Source organism: Cyrtonyx montezumae, unplaced genomic scaffold (genome assembly GCF_038088225.1).
Source record: "Cyrtonyx montezumae isolate F1298 unplaced genomic scaffold, pur_monq_1.0 scaffold_21, whole genome shotgun sequence".
NCBI lineage: Eukaryota > Metazoa > Chordata > Aves > Galliformes > Odontophoridae > Cyrtonyx > Cyrtonyx montezumae.
In genome coordinates this window covers 4,992,896-5,020,722 of record NW_027071948.1, presented here as the reverse complement: position 1 = coordinate 5,020,722, position 27,827 = coordinate 4,992,896, and the positions used below count along the sequence as shown (strand labels likewise).

The window sequence follows — 27,827 nt, the reverse complement described above, 5'->3', positions numbered from 1 at the left end:
AGATTGACTCCATAGCTTCTGCTTGAGCTGCTTGAGCCTGACGTATGTAGCCCCAACAGAGTGCCCCAACAGAGTGCCCCAACAGAGTGCCCCCTCTCTGCATATCTCAAAGCACTTAAAAATGATAAATAGTTACTCTGACCTTCATTTTATAGGTGGGAAAATGGAGGCACAGACAGAACGAGTGATTTGCTGAAAGTCTTCAAGGATCAGGATCTACAGCCAGGTGTCCTAAGCCCTAACCCTGCACCCTGTCCATCGGACCACACTGCTCCTCAGCACACAATGTAATGGGCTCCTGTCCATGTGAGCAATTAGCACAACTGATACAAGAGATATGGAACCAACTGTCCATGAAAGACCACTCATATTAACTGAGCAAGGCAATATTATAACCAGAGTGGGGTTTTTTTTGAAGAAATAGCATTTGCAGTAGTTAAATAGATGCTAGGTTTATCAGCTCTTTGATAATAGCATACGGTCCTTAGATTGTTTATCACTATGTTATTTCTTCCTTGAAGCCCTCCAGCTATTCTAGATAATATTTTAAATACACGGAGCTTTAAAAAAATATTTCCATTACAAATATTTTAAAAATATACTTATCCTAAAAAGCTGTCCAGCACTATTCCAAAAATCTCTTGTAATAAATGTCTTTTTATATTATTATTTCATTTTAACAAAAATATCTACTGTCATGAAGTAGAGCTCAAGTTTTGACAAATCTATGATACAGTCAGAAATATCCTGGGCCAGATTCCACTCTTGTTTATGCAGTTGCCAGTTAGGATCATGGTGTTTGCTTCATCTGCTTTACTCCAGCATAATCAGAAGCAGAATATAGCCCTTAGCATTTTAAAATAACTAAAGAGACTGAACACTGCAACAATTACTTGTGCCTAGCGTTACACAGAAGGGAATTCCTTTCCTTCATTGCATCTAAAAATGCAGAAGAATGTTATAGTTTGTATTTTCACCGTAGCCAAAGAGGTGTCAGGCAGCTGCAGTGGATGACTCAGATCCAGAACCACTTTTTGCCTACAGAAAAGGAAATGTTGGCTGAATGTCTGCAACTGCTGTCAGTCATCAAACGAAGGATGCATCTCTAGAGAGAAGACTCGTATAGGGAAAATGACAACCTCACTATGCTTTCCACAGTTCTAGGAATCGTTATAACTGTCTTTTGTTGTTTGGAAAGGTGTGTGAGTTTACTACAGTCTCCCACTAATTTGCTGTAGGAAAGACACCCTTAAATTGTGTCCAGATTTCCAGCTGAACTGCCTCCCTCTAGCCAGCCCTTTTGCAAATGCTTATTTCAAACAAGCTTACAGGATCTGCATCTGATCAGAAGCACAGTGTGGAAGCTGACAGTCTTAAAACACAGGAATATTTTTATTTTTATTTTTCTTCTTTCTCCCTTCTCCTTCCAGTCTTCAAATTTAAGCGCAATGTTTGACTAACGATGACAGAAATCAATCTGGTCTCACTGCATCAGGTTATATATGCAACTAAAGCTAACTGTCTCAGCTGCAAAATGTGATTCCTACCCGTGACCTTCATGAAATCAGTATGGAACCTTTAAATCTATCCACATCTAAAACTTGTAGTCTAGTTTTCTCCCCAGACTTTGGCTGCTGATCTATCATTAACTTACAAACCAAGGAAGTTTAAGTATAGAGACTAAGTTCAGTCCTCACTGTCGTCTTCATCATCATCGTCATCTTTACTGGGAGCACATCTTTGGAAGCAGTGCACTAGAGTTGCTAGGAAGAAGCTTGATAGAATTGCAGCAATGGAGACTGCGACTCCAGAGAAGATGATGATAAAAAGGTCCGTCAATGACAAACTAAATTTGCATTCACTAAAGCTGACCTCAGATAATTCATTCAGAAAGATTCTTCTATTTTCTACAGGCAGGGAACACTGGATTTCATGGAGACCTGCAAAGAAGAGGAGAGGGAAACAAATCAGAGGAATATTGATGAAACTTTCTGTTGCTCTGGACAGAGACCGAATGCCTGAAGAAAATGTTTTAAGGGTTATTTTGAGGCTTATAAATTTGTATTTAAATTCAGGATAAAGAAAAGAACAACAATCGACACTATCCAAAAGCCATCCCATAGCCCTCTGGAGCACCCCCCCCCATGACACTGTTTCACTTTTGCTTTTCCAGGTGATGTGACCTGGGGACGTGATCCTGAGAATTTGAAGCATGACTGCTGAACTCAGGATGCATCCACGCCTGGAGGCCTGGGACCATTTCCCCACTGATGTTTCTGAATAAAAAGGACAACAGGGATACTGAATTTCCTTCCACACTTTGGTGCCTTCTGCACCTTTTTTTTTTAAAATTAATTTCCATGCACAAAACTTGAGTTTTTCTTCTGGTCAAAATGACAACTTAGGTTTAATGGATGCACATCTGACTCTGACCTCTTTCAACCTTTCCTCTCCAGCTCTTCAGAAGATATGCAGACTAACAGATATTATGCCTCGTTGCACTACTGAGGAATGCCTAGAGCCACGTTCTTCATAGTGAAAGCAAAAATGTCTGAATTTAAAAAATGGTGAGGAATATAATGTGGTAGCAGGGACTAAAAGCATAGCTCACATCCCCAGTTTCCTCATTTACAAGAGGGAAAATAGGGAGAACATAAAAATAGGGCAAGAATGCAGCAAGCATTGAAGGAATCAAGCGTGTAGTGCTGTTAGCAGGACAGCTTTTATCTGCTGTTGAGGATATGAATGTAAGGGGAAATATGAGAAATGTGTATTAGTGACGTGAGAACTGCTGCTGGTTCACTTGACTGCACTACTCTGTGTCTGCTAATGATCACAAAATAGGACCCAGCTTTTGACTGCACTGCAGTGTGCACAGAGCATGGGGTGCTCCCATCACACAGCTCCAGCATGCTGACACTGCCAGGTGCAGAAGGGATGTGTGCCTCTGCTCTGATGCTTTTCGTTTTCTTTGTGGTTGAATTGCTACAGTGCATTAGGTTTTATTACCAACCCCGGGCTTCTAGTGCTAGTGGTGCAAACCTGACTGCTTACCTGGATGCAGCCCAGCTGTTGTGCTGATCTGCCAGGGAGCGTTAACCAAGCCAGTGAAGGGATTCATTTATCACCCTGCCTTACATGGCCCTGTAATGATGATGAGCATACCCAATTTTGACTCCTAAAGGCCACCCTCTATCTGCCTGCAGTTCTGCTGCTAGCCTCCTTTTTCACACTCCTCTCCCCCACAGCATAACAAAAGCTGCCAGCAGAATGGGACAACAGTCATCTGCCCAAGGCTGAACAGCTTCCTCTAGGCAGGCTGCCACCTGAACACAAGCAACGCTCTTCCTCTGAGCCCAGAGCATGGCAGATGGTGCAGCAACGTGCTCTGAAACCTCCTGGCCTGGAAGGTGGAGGATCCTCCTGCTTTCAGACATCCTCTGAGACTTTTGGAAACAAGGAACCTGCAGTATTTGTATTTATCTTGTGTCTTGTAGACAGGTTGACATACTGGAGCCCCAGAGTGTGCCTGTGCCTGCACAGATGGGAGAGGAAGAACACACTCCTGCACTGCACAGCTCGTCATAGAGCTCCCTGTACAAAGCTTTCTGTGAGAGCTTAGGGTTGGCAGCACCATGTCCTTATTGTCTTCAGAACAGAAACTCAATAAATAGGGGGAAATAGAAGTGACAAACCAAAGAGGATGTGGCTGGTCATCTTTCCCTGCTCCAATCCATGAGAAATAATGGAGAAGTGACAAGCCCTGGGCTTGGACAACAAGATCAGTGTCTCTTTTGGCAGATTTTAGAAAAGCAAAGAAGTTCTCAATAAATCAGAGTGAGTCATAAGAGCAGTTCTATTGCATGGAAACAGCAATAAAATGAGTACAAGCTGCATAAAATTCATCTGAAGAGGAAATTCCTGGCTAACAGGAAGAGAGTGTTGCAAAGTCTTGACAGAAAAGCCAGGTCCAAGTGGATATGCCACCTAAAATTCCATTTTCCCTACAGCAAGAACATGAAAAAGCCATTTTCTCTACATACTGACCTATATTGGGCCAGCTGCAAAAGAAATCCCATAGCAGCCTCATCTGTCAGCTTATAAACGATCTCTGTGCTGGAGTGGCCTTGATGGGCTGAAGCACCAAACCTAAATTTCCACAAGTGAAGTACAAAAAGAATATATTACGGAGGGAGGAAGAAAGAAAAGAGAGAGCTATGGCTCTACTCTGTTCTAATTCACACAGCACTCGTGTGTGGAAGGAGCTTACTGTGGTAGCACTGCACCAGGACCCCCGAGCAAACAGAGGCACCATCACCAGCAGCAGCTCTGCCACGGACCTGAACGCTCTGTGGGCTCTGAGCTCTATTCCTGCTCCTGGATGCTTACACCTAACACAGAATGCAACGTACCAAGTCACTTAGAAGGTATTTCCTGCTATGAGAACCAGAGTACTGTGAGAGTTTTGAGTCGGATTGGACAATAGAAGGATAAAAAAGCTCTTCTTTCTCCATGTAGCCATGGGTACTGAAATCTAGGTCATGTTCCCAAACAAGCAGATAAGAAGGGAGTTTTCTGCTCTCTTTCTTCTCCACCCCCAAAGTGCTAGCTGAGCCTCGTGTTTTTGCAGAACTCTTTGTCTTTGAAAATAATCAATGTCTATAAGCAAAATACAGCACCAAAAGTCAGATGCCAGCACCAAGCAGCTGTATTTCACTAACACAAGGAGTGCCTCCTTCCAAAGCAGATGCAGTCAGTGTTAGACCAGGCTTCACCTTCATAATATGAAGGCCACGAGCACGGCTGCTTAGGGCAACACGTAATCAAAACCATTGCATCTGTTTTCTTACATAGCACTATGGAACTTTCTTTACATCAGACAATATCAGGTTGTCTGTAAGAAATGAGAATCCAGTCTGCAGTGAACTGATGTTCCGTGCTCCACCTGTCCCATGACATCCATGCCCAGCGACAGATCCCTTTTGTTCTTCGTCATCGTGCAGCCTCTGCACACCCCCACACCACTTCCAGTGCCATTTGATCTCGGTCATCTGCTTTCTCTCACTTTGACTTTACATTATTTTTCACAGTACGAATATTCATTTAATTCTCTACAACCCACCCAACTCATTCTTCCAGAAATCAGCTGGGTTTCTTGCCAAGGGCATCACCAAGAAGCCCGACACTCGGTGCTTGGCTGCAGCAAGAAAACTTTTGATGATATATATCTCCCTGCTTCCACAACATGTTCAAAGAGTCACCAAACAAATGTGTAAATGAAATAACAAGTGTGAGCATGTTATAAACACACAGCTTATGTTATTTCGGTCAGGGTCACTGCATTATCTGCAGGAACTCCAGCTGTCTCAAGGACAATGTCATGCGCTCTGTCTTTCTGCTACATCATCTGTAGTTGTACTGCAGATGCAATGCACTGTTTGCTTTTCAAATGGGAAGGCTTTGAAGTCCCACTCGAGGGACTTAAAAATGAGTTCAAAATGTGGGTCTGGAACCAGGGGAACCCATCGCCCAACTAACAGGGGAAGTGTGGACCTGTGGGAGCTCCAGGACAAGAAGTCAGCTGCGATTCTTTATCCACTGTAGTCATGCAGGGGGGTTCCAGATGAAGTTTATTTCAATGAAATTCCCTCACAGGTTCTTAAGGAACATGACTTTGAGATGCCATGCCATCGGAGGCTTGTAACTCTGCTGAAGCATAGGGCTTCAAATCAGTTCTAGCAATTACTTCAGCTGCAGCTAGATCCTACTGAACACCTTGTGTCTGTAAAGGACTGTGCACAGCTCTGATGTCCTGCAGTCCCAGGCTGAAATACTTCCCCTGGGAAGATGAAACTCTTAGAAAATGAATGCAGTTTGAAAGCAGTCTGTACAAAACCACATACAAATGATTAATAATTCATTCCCTTGTAAATTAATGAAAATAGACCTATGATAGCTCTGCAGAGCTCCAAGTGATAACCACAGTGATCTTTCTGTCTCAAGAAAAAATAGAAAAAAAAAACCCAGGCACCAACCTCCATTAACAGTGATATTTGTAGCTGTGATTCAACTGTGTTCATCATAGGAACTGTAGGACCACAAAGCTTCCAACAGCGCACTGGCTCAACCATTGACTGCAGTCCAGCTACCTGCCCTTGCATCTGACATGAGTTTTTCCTACGTATTTTGACTGCTGACGTACTGTATTTTGAGTTGTGCCTTTGTTTCATATTCCTTTGTTGAGAGACAAGCAGCAACACATATCACTTGCCAGGTCAACCTGATATTTTAAGCACTGTGTGCATTTGCTTCTTTATAACACTTAACGACTTCTTAATCCATGTCTCCCTGGGTAACTTCTGAATGTCATTATTACTTCAGTATTGTGCTCTTTATCTGTTAGCTGAGAAATCTTAATGCTCACATGCTTAATCTCACATGCGTAATGCATGTGCTCATGACAGTAGATGCAAGAGCACTATCACGTGCTATTCAAGTGTTTTAGGAAAAGCAGAATTGGTATTTGCCCTTTTGGGTGGAATTGAGCTGTTCTGCCATATCACTGAATGCAGTTTACACACACTGGAAATGTTTAAATGTGGTGCTTAATTTCTTGTATGGTATTTTGCCCCCAGCTGTAGGTTTGGTCTACTTAAACATTGTCTCTGATGTATTGGATGTATTAATAAATGGCACGAGGGGCACCGCCTCCAAAGAGAGATGGAATTTCATTAAAGTCAGCCTCAAGCTACCAGAAAAGTAAGGCTTAAAAAAAACCCAAGGCCTATCTTTACATCTCTAAATAAATTTTTTAATGGTCAAATGCCCTAGAGTTTCCTACACTGATATCAGAAGGTACTCACAGTTTGCTTCAATGCCTAAATATCTAGTTTAACATTAGGTGCCACACTGCAAGTGCTATCCTCACGTCTTGAGATCTGTGAAAGATGGATGTACTCCAAAAATCCTTATGAAGGTAGAAATAGAGTGAAAAGCCACTGGCAGTCAGATCATTTTACTGAAAATGACTAGGATATCATATTATATATTTATATATGGATATATATAGAAACAGATTTGTTGTGCTTGTTAGGGAATCTTATTCCTCTTAGGAGTTTCTGCTTGAGCAGAAGAAAAGCTGCTGAATGGACAGTCTTAAGGCTTTCAATTCCTTTCCAAACAACGAATATTATGTTCTGTCCCAGTGGTGTGCCAACATGTGTACGATTCCTGGGGAAGAACTCAAGGGCTGCAATGGCAGAAGAGCAGAACAGCCTGTCCTTCTTAGCTGAAGCTTTCCCTGGTTCTATATTAGTGCATGAAATTAAGGCAGCCTTCTCCACAGAGCAGACAAATGTGGGTAGTGATTAAGAATGGGAGATCGAGACAGCTTCCCAAAGCTCTGTGGTTTTGTCATGTTTTGGTTAGGTGAGCAGGTTACATACAGACTGCATCCACCTGTAATTGTGAGACTGTTTTGAGGACAATGGTCACGGCTCTCAGTGAGCCAATAAGGACTGCTCTCAGGGCCTAAAAAGATGTTATTTTCTTAAATTTACAGAATACGTTTATTTAATAGCATATCTTAGATTGGAATGGGATTAGAGAAGGATCCTAGCCTTCGTAAAGCAGCTCACAAAGACCATTCCACGCTCACTGCACTGACTCACTTCTGAACCTCCCAAGTACTGCTGAATTCAGTTGGTTTCCAGCTCCAGAGGCTGCTGCAAGTCTCACTGCCACCAGTCTGACTGCCACCAGTCTGATTGCCACCAGTCTGATTGCCACCAGTCTGATTGCCACCAGTCTGACTGCCACCAGTCTGATTGCCACCAGTCTGATTGCCACCAGTCTGACTGCCATCAGTCTGACTGCCACCAGTCTCACTGCCACCAGTCTCATTGCAACCTGCTCTGTCTCTGGCCAATGCTGAACAAATTTTTCAAGTCACTCTGGGAATATCAGTGTACACATCATGATGCTTAGTCCGAACCATCCCACTACATTGTCTGAGGTCTTTCTAACACTACTTTGAGAACGAGGGCAGCAAAACTTTTCATGTATTGCATAGGGAGGAACATGATTTTAACTCATGCACTAAACACAAAAGATTGAGAAAGCACCATTGCACCTGCAGTCCCAGAAATGCTATACAGCTTCTTGAAAAGGTCTTCTAAAGATACTGAGAAGAAAGAAATAAAAAGAAAGAAATGAGGGCAAGATGAAGGAGACACTACAGTCACATGCTACGGAATATTTAAGTGCTAATTAAAAGTCATGTTAAAAATGCATTAGTCATTAGTGAACAAGGTCGTGGGCACAGCTGTCCAAAGCATGTCCACTGAAAGTAAACAGCAACAGAGCTCTACAGAGCACTTTACTAAGCCTGCTGCAGACTGCCTGCATTTCCTTTTGCTATGTGTGCTCCAGTTGGACCCATTCAATAACATGGGATGCTCAGAAGGGTTCAATAAACGTGTTCTGTAGTGCTGTGTGCTCCGAACAGTGCCTCTCCCCAAAAACGCATTCCCCTGACACCTGCTGCATTGAAATGCTTCAGTGGTACATTCAGGAACCTTGGTTCTGCTGAGCACTCCTGCTGGATGGGCCCAGAGTTCCAAAAAGGGAAGGAAAAAGGGAAGGGAAAGGAAGGAGAAAGGGAAGGGAAGGAAAAAGGGAAGGGAAGGAGAAAGGGAAGGGAAGGGAGGGGAGGGGAAGGGAAGGGAAGGGAAGGGAAGGGAAGGGAAGGGAAGGGAAGGGAAGGGAAGGGAAGGGAAGGGAAGGGAAGGGAAGGGAAGGGAAGGGAAGGGAAGGGAAGGGAAGGGAAGGGAAGGGAAGGGAAGGGAAGGGAAGGAGAAAGGAAGAGATCTTCCAAAAGCTTTCCCATTTCCAAAAGATGTTATGCAATATTCTTAATCTCCATGGGTCTCCTCAGGAAGAAAACCACAGCAGTTCTGTGTTCCCCACTCAGCACCATTCTATTCACCTTCACAGCTCCTTCCTGTGCAGTTCAGTTATTTCATCAGTTATTAACCTCATTCAAAATGTGGTTCAGTTTTCAAGGATGATGAAAATTCCATTATTAATTTATTCTCTCAGATATAAATATATTATTACATATAAACATATTATTCTCTCAGATATAAAAATAAGGTTTGCTTTTTTCAAGCAGGCACAGTGCTGAGTTCAATAGTAAAACTTTGAGTGCAGTTTCTTTACTAAGTCTGCCTGCAAATTTGGTACTTTTCTTTTTTCATCGCCAATTAACGCTTTAGTTAGAAATGTAGGTTGGATGAATAAATGCTGTCCAGTGATGCAGATCCCAGCTGTTCGTGTGCACAAGGCAGATTTGCAAAGGCAGCAGAGCTGAGATGAGTCTTTCCAGGCAGCTGGTCAGACAGGTCAGCAAAGTTAGAGCTTTACACGCTTTTTCTGGGTGCATGCCAGAAAGAAAATGGACCTGGCTTTTGTGAAACTAATGAGCTGAAGTATGGCTTTTGTTCAGATCACTGAGCTCTCCAGAGGCCTTAATTGCAGAGGTAGAGAGTTTCAGGATCAATTTAGTGAGATTTCAGTTCCCATCGACAAAACTTTGATCTTCAAGGCATCCTGGCATTTCTTCCGCAAAAAAACCAAGGGTGGGTTCGACCAGCATGATGTTTTACTGCAGTGCTAAAACACAAAGCTGGAGCAGCAGCTGGGCTTTGCGACTGGGTACAGCTTGAGTGTTTTGGTTTAAGTGTCATGCAATGTGAAGCATCAAAACGAGTTCCCAAAGCACAATTGCAGCAGTGCCTTTCTCCCATCCGATTTTCCTTCTGCTTGCTGCTGCCAGTTGGAAGTCTCCAGGGACTGCTATCTTACAGCAACACTTGCAAACCACAGTCCTGAACTCTGACTTCATCCGCTGGGTGGTTGGAGTGTGTTTCTCTTCCACTTTCATAGAGCCATACAATCAGTCAGGTTGGAAAACACCGCTGAGTCCAACCCCCAGGTCCCGCAGTGCCACATCCCCACACTGAGTGCCTTCAGGGATGGTGACCCCATCACCTCCCTGGGCAGCCTCTGCCACTACCTCACTTTGGCACATCCTTTTCCTTTCTAGTTCTGAAGCACCTCAAGAAGAAAACATACACACTAGGGTTCATAGAGCCTTTGCAGCTCTTTGTGTTGTTTCTTTTTCTGTGAAGTTCTGGGGATCCCTGATGGTTACTGTCATTCATCCTCCCCTATTCTTGCCCTTCTCAGTAAATCCAGGTCACAGTGTTTGTCATTTCATGTCTGGGGAATGTCAGCCTGTCACAAAACTGTTCTGTAGTGTTAATCACAGCATATTCTTAAAAAAAAAATCAAGAGATGAAAAGCACCACCCAACCTCTTTCTTCACCCTTCCCTTTTCCACTCACATAGGCCATGCAATAGAAATGCTTTTTGCAGCAGTATAAAAGAAAAGCATACAGCCAAGGTAAAGTTCTTTCCTTGGGCCCTGGAAATGTATTCCTGTCTATTTCTTTGGCAGTGTTTGCAGACAGTGCTGCTGCCCTACTTTTTCTGCGTTTGCTGCACAAATGAGTGTCCAGGGGAGCAGGAGAGCTGAGCCTGGGAGCTGCTCACCCCACTCCTGCTGGGGAAGATGTGATGCTCCCAGAAATGCTAGGCAGAGGGGTTTAGACAAGCATGGCCAACAAACAACGGAGCTCAGCAGCCCTGAGCCTGCAGTAAGTGCAAAGCAAAGCACAGCTGAGGCCAGGATGGGAAGGGAGGAACTGCCCTGAGAAGAAACCATTGGAATGGTTGCTAATTCCCTCTTCTCTTCCCAAATCAAATCAAACTGACACTCTGAGAGACCTGAGTGGGCTGGTAACCGTTGGGCTGTGTGCCCAAAATGCAGCTTCCATTATTTTGAATGAGAAGAAATACTGAAGCAGTTGGGGAACACAGACAATACTAGTATAATGCTTAATCATCTGAGATTTCTAGACGTAAGAAGTTGATAAGATGATGAGCACTGACAGGGAGAAAAGAAAGAGAAATGGGTTGGGACAGACTCTTTCAAACTGAACAGACTCAGTGTGGGTCAAAGAGAGGTGCTAAAAGTTCGCGACAAGAAGGAAAGCATGGGGGGAAGGCAAGAGTGCCATTAAGAGAGAGGCAAATGTCTGGGTCAGAAGGAACCCCAGCTGGGGCACGGGGGGATGCGGGAGAACAGCACCCGGTTTGGCTGGGAAAGGGGAAAGGGGAAAAGGGGAAGAGGAATAGGAGAAAGGGGAAAGAGGAAAAGGGGAAAAGGGAAAAAGGGAGAAGCTTCACTCAGGTAGGCAGAAAAGAATCCATCACTTTTTCCTCAAACTGCTTCCTCCTTGAAATAGATATATATATACATATCTATATATTTAAAAACAGCTCAGAGTATTTAGGGCAACCTAGCTGAGTGTAATAAAAATTGCCACTCAAGGTCACGAGCACAGAAAGAGCTTGAATAAGTGACTGCAAATGGATGACTGAGAGGAAAGACCTCCTCCTTTTGCATGTGGATCCAAGACAGCAGTTCCTTGACCTCAGCCCATTCTCCGGAGCTCTTCTCCCAGGTCCTTTTACCCCTCACCATCTGCAGGGACAGCCCTCAGGCACAGCCCAGGCACCAGGGCTTTCCTGCACCCCCATATCCCCGTGGCAGCTCTTACATTTTCCCTTCTTTGAGCAGCCAGGCAGCTCGATAGCAGCAGTGGGAGCCCTGGTGCTTTTTGGGAGGCGTGAACTGTGAGGTGATCTGCTAAAGCTGGATCAGCGGTGGCTTTGGGGTCTGATGGGAAACGTGGCAGTCTTAATACTTCTTTATTTTAATGTTTTTTCCCCCGATGCTTTTCTGAAAATTACTAGCTCAAATTCCTGACCTGTATATCCTGCATTTAGGATGTCCCAGAGCGTTTTCATTTATTCCTAATATTGGAAGCGGTGCTATTTTAATAAAAGCACCATAATCAAAATACCAAACAAGGTTTCAGAGCATCACAACAAAATAAGGGTTGAGAGCCACAGCTGCATGAAACGGGGATTTAGCTCTTCTGTAGCAGCTTTATGGCTGACTAGGAAAGTGAGAGGAAGCACAGTTTTCCTAAGGAGCTGGCACGGGATATTCAGCTGTTCAAAGGGCTCGTTGTGGAACGTATTTACCGGGAAGAAACCGATGTCTGGAAGAGAATCAGCTCTGGGCACAACGAAATTGAAAAGGCTCCTTCACTGCCTATGCAACTTCAGCCTATAAATCAAAATGATTTATTCCTTAGCTGCAGCTAAAAAGAAACCAACACCATTTTAACGGACTCATTTGTTGGAAGCATGCAATTACAGCCTGACCAAAAGGCAGTTTGGGTCACTGCAGGCAGGACACACAGACAGCCCTCCTTCCCTCCAAGGGAACACACATAACACAGCAACGTGCACGCTGCGCTGGGAGCAGCAGAGCTTTACCTTTCTGGAGCTTAGAGGCATTGTCCTGTATCCAGCTGAACAGATTGGCAAAGTCACAGTCGCAGACCCAAGGGTTGCCCTCCAAGCGTATAGTCCGCAGGGAGGGAAGCGCTTCTAGGGCTGCCACGTTTAGGCTCTGTAAGTTATTGTCATTCAATTCTAACACTTGGAGCTGTTCCAGGTTCTCAAAAGCAGCCTCATCCACATCCACCAGGTTATTGTTTCCCAGGCTGAGTTTTATCAGTTTTTCTGCCGATTTGAATATCCCGGCGTCAAGCTGCGTTAAATTATTGTAGCTTAAGTCTAAATAGACCAGTTTGGTAGAACTGCTAAAAGTGCCCTCTTCTAAAGAGGTGAGGGAGTTATTCCTGAAGTCCAAATAGACTAGGTCTCCATAAAATATAAAGAAATCAGCTGGTATTGCCTGGATGTTGTTATCGGCTATAAGAAGTTTCCGTACATCCAATGGAAATGGATTGGGAACACTGGGGAGTCCTTGATCCCGGCAGTCTATGGTGTGGTAGTCCATACAGCTACAGACAGCAGGGCAGAGATGACCCACGGGTAAGAAGATCAGGCAGGCAAAGACAGAAAAAGGTAGAAGGCAGAAAGGAAAGCATGGCCACATCGTCAAGGATCCAGAAGCTGTGATGAGCACCACTTCTATGAGAAAGACATTTTGCTGAGCCGAGCAGCGGTGCCTGGTACTTGTGTGTGTGTGTGATTGTATCCAGGAGATCACATATCATCACAGATCCGATGGCAGCACACTGGGGAGGGGGAGGGAGGGAGAAGCTGAAGGCAAGAGGGAGGCAGGCATATGTGAGGATTTACACTGCCAGGGAATGATAATGCTGCACAATGCGAGGGAGGGAGCGATGATTGGGTAAAAGCGAGGACCTTTCAAAGGACTCCCCTGCTTTTGTGAGCTAAAAAAAGCTGAGAGCCTGTTTGCATATTTGCTGCATATTCCGGCAGATTGGAAATCACACCTAATCCTGTGCCTTTGACAGCAACAGCTCACGCTTCCAGAGCCCTTCAGGTAACAAAATCCATTATTTTGCTTCTTGACCCACACCGACATCACAGTGAGCAGTACCCCCAGAAGCGGAGGTGAGGGGTGGCAAGCACCCTGCTGACTGCTACACACTCTTTTCTATTCCTAAACAGGGAGCAGAAGGGCAGCGAGGGGGGACCAAGGGCAAGGGGCAGAGACTGTTTCTGGATGCCCCCTCTTTAGAGCAAGGACATGAACATTACTTAAATAAGACTCATTTACCTTTTAACCAAGGAACATCATCTGTGGCAATGAGGAATCCGGTCGCAGAAATGAGGATGTTTTGCTTCCTGTTTCAATGACCAGAACAGCTACTTTCTATGATGGCTTCGGGACTGTCCAGCACTAAACTGGCTCAGATCTTCAGCTAGGTCAGCCAGAGGATGGTGGTTCTGATTTAAGGGTATTTCGTAACAATTCAGAGCATCTTTCATTCTGCCTAGGGTCCAAAAATTGCTATCTGAGATGGCCTGTCACCCCAAACACTCCAAGTTTAAATTTGAACACAGAAAGTGGTATCACTGTATCCTTCTGTAAATGATTTTCTTTTGAAGAAACAAGACCCGCACTCCCCCCCTCCTGATAAAAACCCACAGCCTTTCTCACCAGTCCCACTACTTTTCATGACTGCAAAGCTGAAGGTTCACAGCACAAGCTGAGCAGTGCCCAGTGTATAAGGGAGGAAATCCAGCGGGTAAAAGGGAACTTAGAAAAAGGATGCTGAGGTGGGTACAAAGAGGGAACAGTCACAAACGGGACAGAAGCCAAGGGAGCACTTCCAGCTGCCTCTCTGAACCTCAGGGGCCAAGTCCTGTCAAACACCTGTGGTGATGATTTAAAACACTGAGATGAACAAGATGCAAAATACCTCTTGCGCTCAGGATTCACGCCATGAATCTGCATCACCAGCGAACTGCAACTGGTGATCCTCATGCAGAACTGATGCCTTGTAAACTGTGAAGGCCATGTCTTGCAAACACTTCTGTAGTTTACGGCTTTTCTGCCCCTCTCTAACTCAGTTCAGTCTTTAGGTCAGAGATAAAGCTGTTCCTGTCACCTGTGAGTAAGCACATCTGACCTAAAGTCTTGCAGTAACAAGGTGCTTAACTTTACACAGATAGATGGATCTCTGGTGAAGTGCCAACGTGCAGGATGTGAGGGTCCCTCTGTACAGACCTTTATTTTCCCCCTTATGAAGCACACAGAATCAGACTCTGACATTTTCCTTGCAAAGATGTCTCAGTGTTATTATGCCTGTTTCACAGATGGGAGACTACAGACAGTAAGGCACAATCTGTGAGAGAACATATCAGTGGCAGGGGTAGGAACAAGACCGAGCTTCCCTGACTTGCTCAAACTCCTTTCTCTATGAAATGGACCTTCCTGCTGCCCGTGTGTGCTCCTGCTGACATGGGAGATGCACTGTAAGCACCCCTCCCTGCACAGCTATGCTGAATGCAGTTTGCAATGTCTCCAGAGAATCTGCAAGCTTTTCTGTCTGAGGTGTTTGCAGAGGGGCTGGCAGGAGACTGACAATGCTTATTTTGGGCTGGGCATCCTGTAGGTTTGCCAGCAGCCAGCCCTGCTCTCAGAGCAGGCAGGCAGACAGTGCAAGGTGCCAGCACCGAGGGGCTGCAGTGCTGCTGCTGCCAGCACCTGCTGGGGTCTGACACCTTCCTCTGTCCTCCTCTGATTTCTGAGTGTTTCTCCCAGACCTGTTTTTCTCTGCGTAACATTTCGCATTTCAGTTTGTCAGTTTCTGTCCGTTCCTTCCTTGGCTATCACTTATTTCTGCATCTCATCTGTTTCCCTTTATTCCCTTTAAATTCTCTTTAATCTTTCTGAAGCTTTACTCCCTTGCCAGACATCTCAGGCAATTCTGCACAGCACAAAGGAGATTCTGAAAAGCCTTCTACCTAATGAGATATTAAAGCTTTACCTCTTTAATCTTTCATTTGTATGTCAGATACAGTAACCTATATGACTATAGGAAGGGCCCAGCTGCTGTCTGCTGAGCGCACAGCACCCTCTTGTGCCCCATGGACCACTATCCTCCTGCAAGAAGCCACCAGCAGCTTTCACAGCATCGCAGAACCATAGAATGGTTGGAGTTGGAAGGGACCCTAAAGGCCATCAGGTCCAACCCCCTGCACTGAGCAGGGACACCCACAGCTCCAGCAGTGCTCACAGCCCCTCCAGCCTGAGCTTGGCTCTGTGGGCAGCCTGTGCCAGCACCTCACCGCCCTTGTTATAAAGGACCTGAGAAGGGAAGCAAACACAAGGATCAAATCAAGCTTCTATTTCTTGCTTGCATGAAGACAGAGGAGCCAAATTGCACACCTGCTGTGTGCTGCAACTCCTGGGATCTGGATTTCATCCTACCTGCGTAATCTGTCGTATCTTTTGGTTGCAGTAACTGGGACACTGAATTATAGATTGGCCATTGCTTATCAAATTTGGATTTTTGTGGAGGAAACGTTAAATCATTTCACAATAGATAATGCACATCAGGAACTTCTGCTTGTCTTCATTTGGCAGCAGTGTAAAAGAACATATGTTTCTTGATTACTCCCAGGCAAAGCCCTCACAGCTTTCTACTTGTGTTCCAAGAATATTCCCAGTACTAAATTCATACAGTGCTGAAAAAGCACAGGGCTCCCAATTAGAAAGTGCTGTCCCCAAAAAACCAAGGACAAACAAGGTCGGTTTAAAAAATCACATTTGTGAAACAAACAGGGCAACAATCTCCTGGCCAGGGCAGACTGGAACTGCCCTACTTTACCCTTTTTTCAGAAAATTATTATTATTTTACAACGTCTATCACTAAGAGAAACCTTTAAAATACAACAACGGAGTGAGTAGCCACTCTAGCCCTGGATCTGTGGAGTTCTGCCAGTACTACAGCATGGCAAGCTGTAGGAAACAAAAAATCACATTTCATCTGCTTGTCGATTACAGTAAGAAATAGCTTTGGAGAAAGACTGGCATCTTTTCCATAGAAACTTCCAGCCTTCCTCTTAAGAGTGCTCCTAACTTCCTAAAGCAATTTGGGTAGTGGAAGAAAGAGCAAAGAACAGTCATAGTGCAGACACACAGGAAGGATTAAGATGTCTCAGCTAAGAAATCATTTCTTAGGAGAGACTGAAATAGAAAATTATCCGTTCTCACTCGTATTTGTGAACAGCTAATTAAGCACATTTTTCTGTGGAGGAAGCTATTATTCCAGGCTTATGCTCTGCTGAGCTGAGGTATGCGTCACATCCCAGGCTGCTGTACCAGGTGCATGTAACCCCTGCAAAGGGTTTTCCTAACAATCAGACATAAGCAACATGTCCTGGGAATCAGTGTTCAAACCTGAATGACTGACGATTAGTTAATCAATTAAACACTGAAATCAAGTGCCAAACAACACCCCTGAGAAGGAATTCCGTTCTTACTCAGATATTGATCATTCTGGTTTCAGTTATTCGTGTGAGAAATACCTTCCCCTGCTATGACCATACAGGGGGTTTTTATGAATGCAGACAACTTTGGACAGTTTTCCACCTGATCTAAAAAGGACTGAAAAACAAACACAAAAGAGAAAGTGGGCATACTCCCTTGTCTTACAAAAGAATGATAGAAACTGTGAACCGAAGCTTGCATTATACCTGCCCAGTCCTTCCTGCTGCAGCTGTTGCTGCCATCAGCTGGGAGGGAAATTACATCAATATTAATCAGCGTGACAGCAGCAGTGATTGAATTTGAAAACTTGAGACACTGAAGCCCAGCAGCCAAACGAGAGCAGCCTAAACCCTTCAGAACACCTCCGTCACCCGCCCCAGGGATGATGTGGCTGGAAGTGACATGTGGTCACTATCAACCATTTACCATCACTAAAGCACTCACAGAGGAAGGACCTGTGTGAATGACAGTTCCTTCCCCCCAGCAAGGAGCTGGTATCCAGATGCTGCACTGCAGTCAGCTCTGCTTGCCACAGTTGCATGCTGGTCCAGTACTATCACACTGTAAAGCAAATTTAAGGTAATTAAAAGTGAAAATTCTCCTGAGCTGTCAGACAGTTATCTTGATGTATACCCACTGCCAAATAGGTTCGAGATCGATTTGGGACGAGGTGGGTAGGACCTGGGATGGCCATTCTCACACATAATAAAGCCACAAGTAAAGCTGGACTCCAGCATCCTCCCAGACACTACCAGTCTGGTCAAGTTCACAGGTGGGTCTGCCAAGAAAAGCCCTAAGTTTAATTCAGCTCCTGTGAAAAGCTGAGTAGAACACGAGTTTTAACCCAACTGCCATCATTAACACAGCACACATGCTTAAAAAGACAGGAATATGGGACTGGGGAACTGATTTCCCCCAAACTGTGTGCTCACAATCTAGAGAGCAACTGGTGACCCTCCATCAAAGCACCCAGGAGCAGAATGTGTCCCTGTGCAGTGCAGCTGAGCAGAGGGTGGAGTACAAGTGGTGTCTGTGGTGGGAAATGGAGGTAGAAAATGCCAGAGAGGAAGGAAAACAAGAAATGATTCTGGAATATACAGGAAACAAATGTGTACTGTTTTAGCAGGGCTTACATTGTTCTTACTTATACTCTGTAGGAAACACTTTGGATAATTCTTTGTTCAAATTGACAGCAAGTGGACTTGCAAGTAACTAAAACAGTTGACTGCTGACGCCGATACACACATAATATAGAGTATAAAAGTCCTTCCATTCATTTTACTCAGCACAGAGTAAAAAGGGACTCCAATTCATTAAGTTTGTAACATTAATGGGCTGAACGTCCTTTCCAAACCAAAGAAGACTATGCATGCGTGAAGACCTTACACAAATTCAAACCAAATAAACACTCAGCAAGGGAACAGCTGCACGTACAAACGGCACGACTACCTTAATTGCAGGCCTTTTAACAACTCCTCGGTCTGCTTAGAGATCTCACAAAGGCACTGTGAGCTGCCTTCCTTGGCTGTGTTGTTAGCAAGGTTGTGTTGTCAGTGATCTTCCTTGGCTGTGCTGTGGTATGAGCTCAGCACAGTGGGAAAAGCAGGTGAGATTTTCTTCTACTTCAGAGAAAAGACACCAAGGCAGTCATCTGCAATTGCTTCCCTTCACCCATGCACCATGCTGGCTATTGCTGCACACACTCTGCACATTTAAACGTGCAAGAAGGATGTTTGTGTCAGTGGGAATTCCAAGCATCACATGAGTGATAATGGAAAGAATTATTTATGGTGAGGTTGCTCCTCACCATAAAAATACTTCACCAGAAATACAACAAAGTGCTTAAAAGGTCAGACTGGTCAAAACAGCTTGGAAACTGCCCTTTGAGGTGCACCTCCCCATCTTCCAGGTTATTGTTCCTCAAGTGAATCCCGGGTCCATGCAGCATTAAGAAGTGCAATGGGACGCAACAAACAGCTTGGGACTTGAGGCCAAAAAGGAAGAGCAGAATCTTCCACTGTGATGAAAATAGAAGGGAGTGCAAATATGCTTGTGAGTACACGCCTGTACCTGAATGGATATGCAGTTTCTTTAAAAGACAAAAACCAATCTGAGAGCAGGCAGCCTGTTGGGAAGAAGGGAAAGTTTGGCCCTACACCCCTCTGCAGAGCTCCCTCTGTGGGCAGATCAGTTGGCTCTCTCAGCTCTGTGTCACACAAATCAACCCCCCCTGAGAAATTCAAGATGTCCCAGGTTGTTTTATAGCCACGTGAAGAGAAAAACAAAAGGAAATGGTGACAAAGATCCTTGAACCAATGGGGAGCAATCCCCTCTTATTTTCACTTTGTAAGCATAATGCACATGTTGAAAAGGCCGTGTACACTTTGCTGTATGGCAAAAAATGTTTGCAGGACAACAGAAACTCATTATATTTACTGACCACAGAATCACAGAACTGGAGGGGTTGGAAGGGACCTCTAGAGATCACTGAGTTCAACCCTGCTGCAAAGCAGCTCCCTGCAGCACGGGGTTGGACTTGATGATCTGGTATAACTAAAATATCTACTGTTCATGGTAAGTGATCCTGGTCATTCACTTCTTTGCTCTGAAGGGATCTTTCAATCCTCTTACAAGTTTCTCTGGCCATACAGAAGTACAGTGTCCTTAGGGAATGCACTGTACTTTGCCTTAATGGCTTCTGACATTTCACTCGCCTTGTTAATAAGACAGGCAAAATGTCAGGTACCATCACATCAACGAGTGCAGCAACCCCAGCAGGGAAGCAGTTGGAGCCTCATCACACCACCTCTGTATTTGCTTTATAAAAACACGCTGATAACCAATGCTAATTATTTCAATAACCAGCTTTCATCACTGCTTCAGCAATCACTTATCTCTACTGCATTAACACCTTCTCAGCCTAAACGCTGGCACTACAGCAGCTTTAAACAGTAGTGCTCCTGAAGGTTTCCATAAAGGTTGAAAAAGACCACCAAGATGCTCCAGCCCAACCATCAGCCTATCCCCAGCATGCCCACTAACCATGACTCCTTGCACCGGGAGATGGAGGTGGGTTGGTTGCACAGCTCCAGCACCCAGGTCCCACGCTGCCGTACGATGCAGTTGTGCAAGGGTGACTGCCAGAAGGTGTATCTGTTCTGTTTGTTTAGTTTTCATTTGGGTGATCTCCTTCATACACCTGTTAATACAGGCTTCTAGAATTTCTGGGGCTGTCACGTTTCAGATATGAAAGCTGAGAAACATCACCAAAGGAAGACAGACTCCCTGGGGAACATTACTGAAGTTAATGGGTGTTAATGTCAGCTCTGGCCAGGCTGCAGCTCGCAGCCATTGCCATTTTTTGGGACTGTCTGATGTCAATTTCTGTATTAATATAAAAATAAACCGACCTCACAAAAATGGGATAAGCACTGCCTCTCAAATCCCAAAGTTGAATGGAGTCTGAAAGAAAAAGTATATTTGCTTCAGGCTCTTGTAAATTTTTCAGGAAGTTAATGGCACAGAAGATGAAAATGGTAAAAATACTGTGCACGTGGTAATACATGGAATGCTCCATTCTCTCCATTTTCTCAGGCTGTGCTATAAGCAAGAAGATATTTTTAGGGAAAATGGGATGGCTGCAGACTAGAAATAGAGAAGCCAAAAGTGTCCAGTACAATAAAGCATTTTCAAGCAAAAAAAAAAAAAAAAAAGCTAAAATCAAAAAGTAACTTCAACTGGTAATTTATTTCCTTTTTTTAAATTAAATTTTAATGTTTCCAGGTTTTAAGCAGATATTTCTCTTGTTAGTTCTTACATTTTTAATGAAACATTTCAGTAGGGCAGTAGTGTTTTCTGAGTTACCCAAGTCTTCTCCTAAAACATATGGTCTGAACTATCTTATCAAAGCATACCATGAAAATCTGCTAAATTTACACGTGTGGATTCTTCTGACACAGGTTATACTTTGCAAGAACCTCGTCTGCTTTCCTGCAAATAGCAATCTAGCTTCCTGTTCTTCAATTACCAAGGTTTTCTTTGTGTTGAGAAGATGGCTTGAAGGTAACTTCTTAGTAGGGGTGTAATCAATGCCAATGTTCAAAGCTACCAGAATCCTCTTATTCAGTGAAACCAAGAAGATAATGACATTCTAATAAAGAAAAAAACTCCTAATTCACTACTAATAGTGAATGAAGTCATTTATAGATTAGAGATAGTGTTGGCACTGAAGGAAAAATGTGCAATTCTTATTTACATTCCTGATCTACTGGATAATCTGTGTACACCCAGAGCTTCAGCTCCTCCACTGTTCCATATTGAACAGTTATGTGACATTCACCTCACAAGGTTTCAGCATTCCCATTTTAAAAGGCATGGTCTTTGAAATATTTAAATTTAAGAATAGAACGGTGCCTTGATGTGTAGGTGAGCTGGGGCCATGAAGGTGATGAGCAGGCCTCCAAGAGAGCAGCTATGCCATCCTCCTTTGCCTCCTAGAATTAGTTTATGCAAGGCAGGTCTTGAGAATACAGAGCAAAACACAAAACTGTTCCTGATTTAGAGCATGAATAAACTTACCCAGACGATAGGGAAATCCTGCATTTCAACTGCTTTCCCTTCTCTCCCTTGAGTTACTACTGACAAACCAGTATCACAAGAAGTCATCTCGTGCAATAGCTTGAGCAATGCAAAGATAAGGTCTCTGTTCACGAATTCCAGTGAAATTGCATCCCTTTAGGTCCACCCTCCACACAGGCTGGGACTCCACCCCTCTCGTTCTCAAGTCATCATTTCATTTTAACCAAACATAAGTGATTTATGGTGTAGTTCAGAGAATAACCAAGCCCTGAATCCAGACAATGTTTTAGTTATGATGAACATTCATTACATTTTTTGGCATTCTTTGTTGTTCTTCCTTCCCTTGCTATTATACATAATGGATTCTTTTCCTGAAAAAATAAAATGAATGAATACTGTCAACATTTGGCAGAAATGTTTGAAGTAGTACTATCAGTCTGGCATTTCTACTAGACAGAGCATTCAATGCAGCTGAGAACAATGCTTTATTACATTCAGCAGCACTGTATTTCATTTTAAGAGGTTACAGTACAATACTCAACCATGCCAGTGGAATAATGTGAAAGAATCCAGATTTTGCAAACCAAAAGGAAACTAATGGTTTCTGCTGCTGAAAGATGTCTTATACCTACCAGAGAAGCCCCCATGAGCCATGTGTTTTCATACCCATCTGAACATGCAGCCAGGGTGGAAAAGCATGCTGCTGCTGGGAGACATGGCAAGAGCCATTGCAGCCCCAGACCTGACCTGCCCACAGCATAGCAGTCTGCTCAGTTTCCTACAGGTGCTGGGGAGCGGTGAGATCCAGTCCTGCAGCTCCAGCAGAGCCCCACCAGCAAACATCCTGCTCCCTCTGGTGGCTGTGGAGTGCCGAGTAAATGGGTGTAATGTGCAATCACCCATAAATACTATGAGAAAATGACTGCTAGTTATATGAAATGTGTCAGGGCCAGGAACATCCACACTGTCCCCTCCCTGCATTCACCAGGATCACTCTGCACCCTATTTGAAGCTATTTTCCTTCCATAAGCTTTCGTTCATCTTTCCACTTCCTTCTTGATGCTGCTTATACTTGGGAATTTGTACACTAAGAGGAAAAAGAAACCACATTCCTTCATCAGGAATTTCTCCTAAAAAACAGAGCTGAAATAGGAATTTTGCCACGGATCTTATTGCTCACATACTCATCCACATGCATTTCATTTTTTTTTTTTGACAGGGAGAACTTCCACAAGCTTATTCCAAGACACCATTACACTACGGAGGAGCAGGCTGCCCCCACGTGCTGCCTGTGTCCTCGTCCACCTAGCTCCAGGCAAACCCAGGCAGGTGCCATATCAGCCACGTATGGATCATGATGTTTCCTGGTGTATTTTCAGCATTCAAACACAACACATTTAAAACTGTGAAGACATGTAGGTGTCTAATGACAAACAGTTTGTTTTACCCATATCGTTTCACCATAAAAGCTGGGAATGGCTTTGGAAGAATTAAGAAAAACCATCCCCTGAAAAAAAAAACCAAAACATGAGGCTGAGCATATAGTCACCTTTCCTTTTAAAAAAGAAAGTTCTTTTGGCTCCAATGCTGTGTTGCTTTCCTTATTTAACTGTTCCAGTTATAAGAACACTCCTGACCTAAGAAAACCTACAGCAACCTTATAATTTCTTTTTTAAATACATGGTGGTCATCCACAGGTTTAAAAGTAGTAAAGAGTGGGCATCCCATATTTAACTCTGAGTCACACCGTTGTATGTCACGTAGAGACAACAGCTGGTGTTATTCAGTTCCAAAAAGATAACGAATCACACCTTTGTGTCCCGAGGCCCAAATTCAGGGGCTTCTAATGAAAACCTTTACAGGATGAAGGAAAATCAATGGCAGTTCTGAACTGATAAAAGGAGGAAATAAAGTCACACCAGTATCAAACCACAGACACAGAAACATCACAGAGAAGTGCTGGCATCACACATACATCACCTCGCTGTTACACAGAACTGCATGGACATCCTTCTTCCCCTTTCCTGCTCCCAGCACTCTGCTCAGTCTCTTCTGGAGGGATGGAAATGACATGAAAGACAAAAGCAGCTCGGCCATAGATCTCAGATGAAAGCACTGCAAGTGCACACACTTACACCTCTCATCTCTGTATACCAGTTCATTTTGGGCCTCTGAGAACTGCTTCAGCCTACCTCCATTCCCTGGCTGGGTTGGGAGCTACTACTTCAGAGTTGCTCTCTCCGCTGTGACAACTGCATTGCCAGAGGCACTGGCTCTGCATGCCTGTTTAACACATCATAAAACATTTCAGCTTGCCTCTATGCCCACAGGCTGCAGCATTTGTGAAAGCTCGTGTATATTGACTGCTGAGTTGTACGGCTGAAAATCTAGCCCCATCTCCAGTGCTCACATAAATATCACTTATTCTAGCTCAACATCTCCAACTTCACACACTGTTAAAGATTGTGAATCAATAACCTCTCTTCTCCACATCTGACAGGTGCTCCCATCTGTGCACGTAATATTCTACAGGCAGGAGCACAACAGGGAAGAAACTTCATCTTCCAGTGCTCCCATTCTCTGGCAGCTGCTCGACGGAAAGCTTCTGGATTCACGTACTGAATGCATTGACAGACATGACAAAACAGATGAACAGAGACTCAAAAACAAAAGCCAGCAGAGAAGTGTGGCTGTTTAAGGCCATAGAAATCAATGAAGAGATTTGATGGACTTCAATAAAGGAAAGTGAAAGACATTTCTGGCAGCAAGGCTTCATACTCCTGCAGAAGCTGTGATTCCACAGTAAGTAATTCTGTCAGATGGGAACGCAGCCAAGCACGCTCTCACTTTAAAGTCTAATATGTAGATCTTAATATCTGCATGTGCATTTAATAGATGACTGCTGCCTAAATACACACAGAGCCACAAAAAAACCTTGTCTTATCTCTTGAAAAAGGAATACAAGACACGTAGTACATAGAAAGTAAACCCATATTTTATTTCCCCATCCTTTCACAATGCCACTATGAAGATACCTTCCCTTTCCAGTGCTGAATTTCCTGTACCCAGGGGCAGCTGTAGGCCCTGCAGTGTTAGGTCAGAAGCACAACAGCTGTTTACTCCAGGAATTATTAATTTTCAAGTAATTTCCTGATTTCCCACTGCAGCCAAACCCGCCCCTTCGGCACTACTGAAGTACAGAAGCCCCTAATTTAGTCTGAGGAAATGTTCTGGTATTGAAAGAGGAGACCCAACAAGAGCTTCAGTTTTCCATTGCTTCCAACATAGAAACATGGCAAAGAAACCCTACAGCAAGTTAGAGAATGACCCCTCTCCATTCCTGAACTGTTCACATAATCGATTTACTCTTGGAAAAGAGCAAGCATCATCCACACACACAAAAAAATTATTCTGGAGGTAGAAATAAAAGTGAATTATGGCTACAACAGCACGGAGACCTTCAGTGCTCAACTTCAGCTCTCCTGAGGGCACAGTGACTCAGGCTGACTCAGAGGAAAGCCAGCATCCCTGTGTTCTGCCACTGAGACACACTGCCCTGCAGGATGCACGCACTGCTTCCTGCTCCTCCAGCTATGCTCTGTGCTTCCACTCTTGCCAGGCCAGGGACATCCTGAGCTGCTCACGGGGCTGCGGGAGCGACTGATGGGGTCAGACAGGAAGAACAGATGTTGAAATGAAAGTAATGGGCCGCCTGTACTTCAGGCCGTTTCCACCTCCTCCCTCACATCACTGTGATTAAAGGCGTGCAGAGCAGCCTTGTGATTAAAAAAAACACAAGAACACAACAACAGACAGCTGTAACACAGCGAGACATGCATGTCTTTATTCTCCTCTTGGAAAGAGCTCACGAGAAGACTGCACAGGAGCCATCGTGACAGTCCTGAACAGAAAGACCAAACTGCAACATCTCACTGCAGGGCTGAACCTTCTTCTTACAGCATTTGAGTAAATGTGTAAGTCTGCTACCAATCAGCAGAGACACGGAGCAACAGGATATCCCACGTTGGAAGAGACCCTATGGACTGAGTCCAAGTCCTGTGCCCAGCGTCCTTACCAACAGATAAGGTCGTGCTTATCTTCTATTTTGAGGCAAAGCACAATCGCTGCCTTGGAGGAAATATTTTGATTATTATATCAGAACCTTAGAATAATTCCTCTGTTGCCACAAGATCTCAGCAGGATACAGCAAGCTACAGTCCTATGAGAAAACCTTCATTTGGTGGAGTTCAGAGGTAAACCGCTCCCTTACCTCCCTAGTTCCATACCCTTCCTAAGGGTACAATGGGCTTTCTCAAAGATGTTGTGTTCCTTTCACACCAGGGACCCAGCAATGGCTCTGGACCTCAATCCCCTGACTCAGCAAGGTGCTGTTCCCAGCAGAAGGCAAGTAGAAGGTTTGCAGTTTCATCCTGAAACAACTGCAACGCACCTCGAGCTTTTCCACTCGTTGCTTTGCAACCGTAGCCAAACTTCTTCCTCTTTTTGTGTATCTATTTGATAAACTTATCTAAATATTTCTGAGGGGTGTGCTGGAATAGAAAAGAGCAGTGCATCCGAGAAACAGTTCCTTATTGCTGAGAACAATAAAAACGTTTATAAGACGTTTTAGCAGCTACTGGAAAGTCTAGCTGCTGAAAGGCCCAAAGCTCCAGTTCTACGCTCAAAACGCAGTGCTGTGCAAAGAAAGAAATTGCTTCAGCCAGCAAATAGCTTCTCCATCTTTAAGAAGGCCTACTCATAAACCTGAGGGATTTGTTTATAGGAATGACCTTAAAAATGAAAGGTCCTCAGAGCACGTTTGAGAAAGAAGGGATGAAGTTTTAAACAGATCCACATTTTTGTTCCTGATGGGAACTTGGACTGAACATCACGAGCAGTCACTGGTTCCAGTTTGTATTTCACAGTCAATCTGAAAATATGTATAGGAATAGAAGCATTCCGTTCTCATAAAGAACAATTTGTTCCAATTGGGAAATAATTTTCCCTAGAAGTGACATCCTCCCCTAGAAAATGACAGTTCCACAGAATTGCAGGGGTTGGAAGGGACCTCCAGAGATCACTGAGTCCAACCCCCAACTTTCATAGCAGTGGCATTTCCCAAGTGAACGCTCTTTACAACATCTGAAGCTGCATTATCCAGGAATAATTAATCCCAGATTAAGATTCGAGACATGCTGCTATTTAGTATTTGAGAGCATTTGCTTTACTGTTTTCCAGCACAGTAAACCAATACTGCCCATTGTTTCTGCATTAGCACTGTTTTCACCTTCGTCTCCTTTGATACCAGGAACAGCTATGGCACCATTATTTTTATCAATAGCTGAGAAATTCCATTGGCACCTTTCATTTCTAAACAGTTACAAAACAAAAGCCCCATGGAAGGTGCAGCACTTCCCATCTTCCAGTCCTTTTGGCATGACTGTACCAATGCTTCTGTTTAGACATGCTTTACTCCTTTTACTCCAAGTGTTGTGGGGTCTTAATGAGAGCTCTGACTCACATCTGTTGAGAAAAACAACCTAGCTACGTGTTTGGTTTTTTTTACCCGTCCAAGTTAAAACCTCCACCACCACTATCAGTAGAAGGGAAACATCTGTATTTCAGCTGTTGTCCCTCAGAGCCTGGTGTGCTAGCACTGTGGGACTCCACGGTACAGAAACAGAGGGGGCAGAAGAGCAACAGAGACCACCAATTTCCTCCACTCACACTGGTAAAGTTAGCTCTCATGTGAATGCTGATTAAAACTCAAGACACCCCTGAAGAGATGTGAATTACAGAATCACAGGGGTTGGAAGGGACCCCAGGAGATCATCATGTCCAACCTTCTGCTAAAGCAGCTCCCTGCAGTGGGACACAGCTAGGCATCCTGATGGGTCTGGAATATCTCCATAGAAGGACGCTCCACCACCTCTTTGGGCAACCTGTTCCAGTGCTCCATCACCCTTACTGTAAAGTTGTTCCACATGCTAGGATGCAATTTCAGTGTTCGAGTTTTAGGCCACTGCACCTTGTCCTGTAGCTACACACCACCAGGAATGGCCTGGCCTCACCCATTTGCCTTCCACCTCCCATTAGATATTTATAAACGTTTATCGCTTTCAGTCTTTTCCCTGGCTGAAAAGACCCAGTTTACTCAGCTGTTCCTCATACAGGAGATGGTCCTGGTCCTTTACTATCTTTGTGACCCTCTGCTGGACTCTTTCTAGGACATCCCTGTCTTTTTTGAACTGTGGAGCCCAGGTCTGGACACAATAGT

General features: G+C 44.2%; 1 protein-coding gene and 1 long non-coding RNA gene across 2 annotated transcripts in view; both read right to left on the bottom strand.

Moving 5' to 3' along the window:
* The window catches only part of LOC136049712 (uncharacterized), a 134,030-nt gene that overhangs the window by 80,400 nt on the left and 25,803 nt on the right, over window positions 1–27,827 (bottom strand). The window lies entirely within an intron of this gene.
* On the bottom strand, window positions 82–13,220 carry LRRC38 (leucine rich repeat containing 38). Its single transcript, XM_065738163.1, is given in 3 exon segments — window positions 82–1,940; window positions 12,472–13,193; window positions 13,195–13,220. Coding segments are annotated over 3 exon segments (1,002 nt in total). The 3' UTR covers window positions 82–1,686.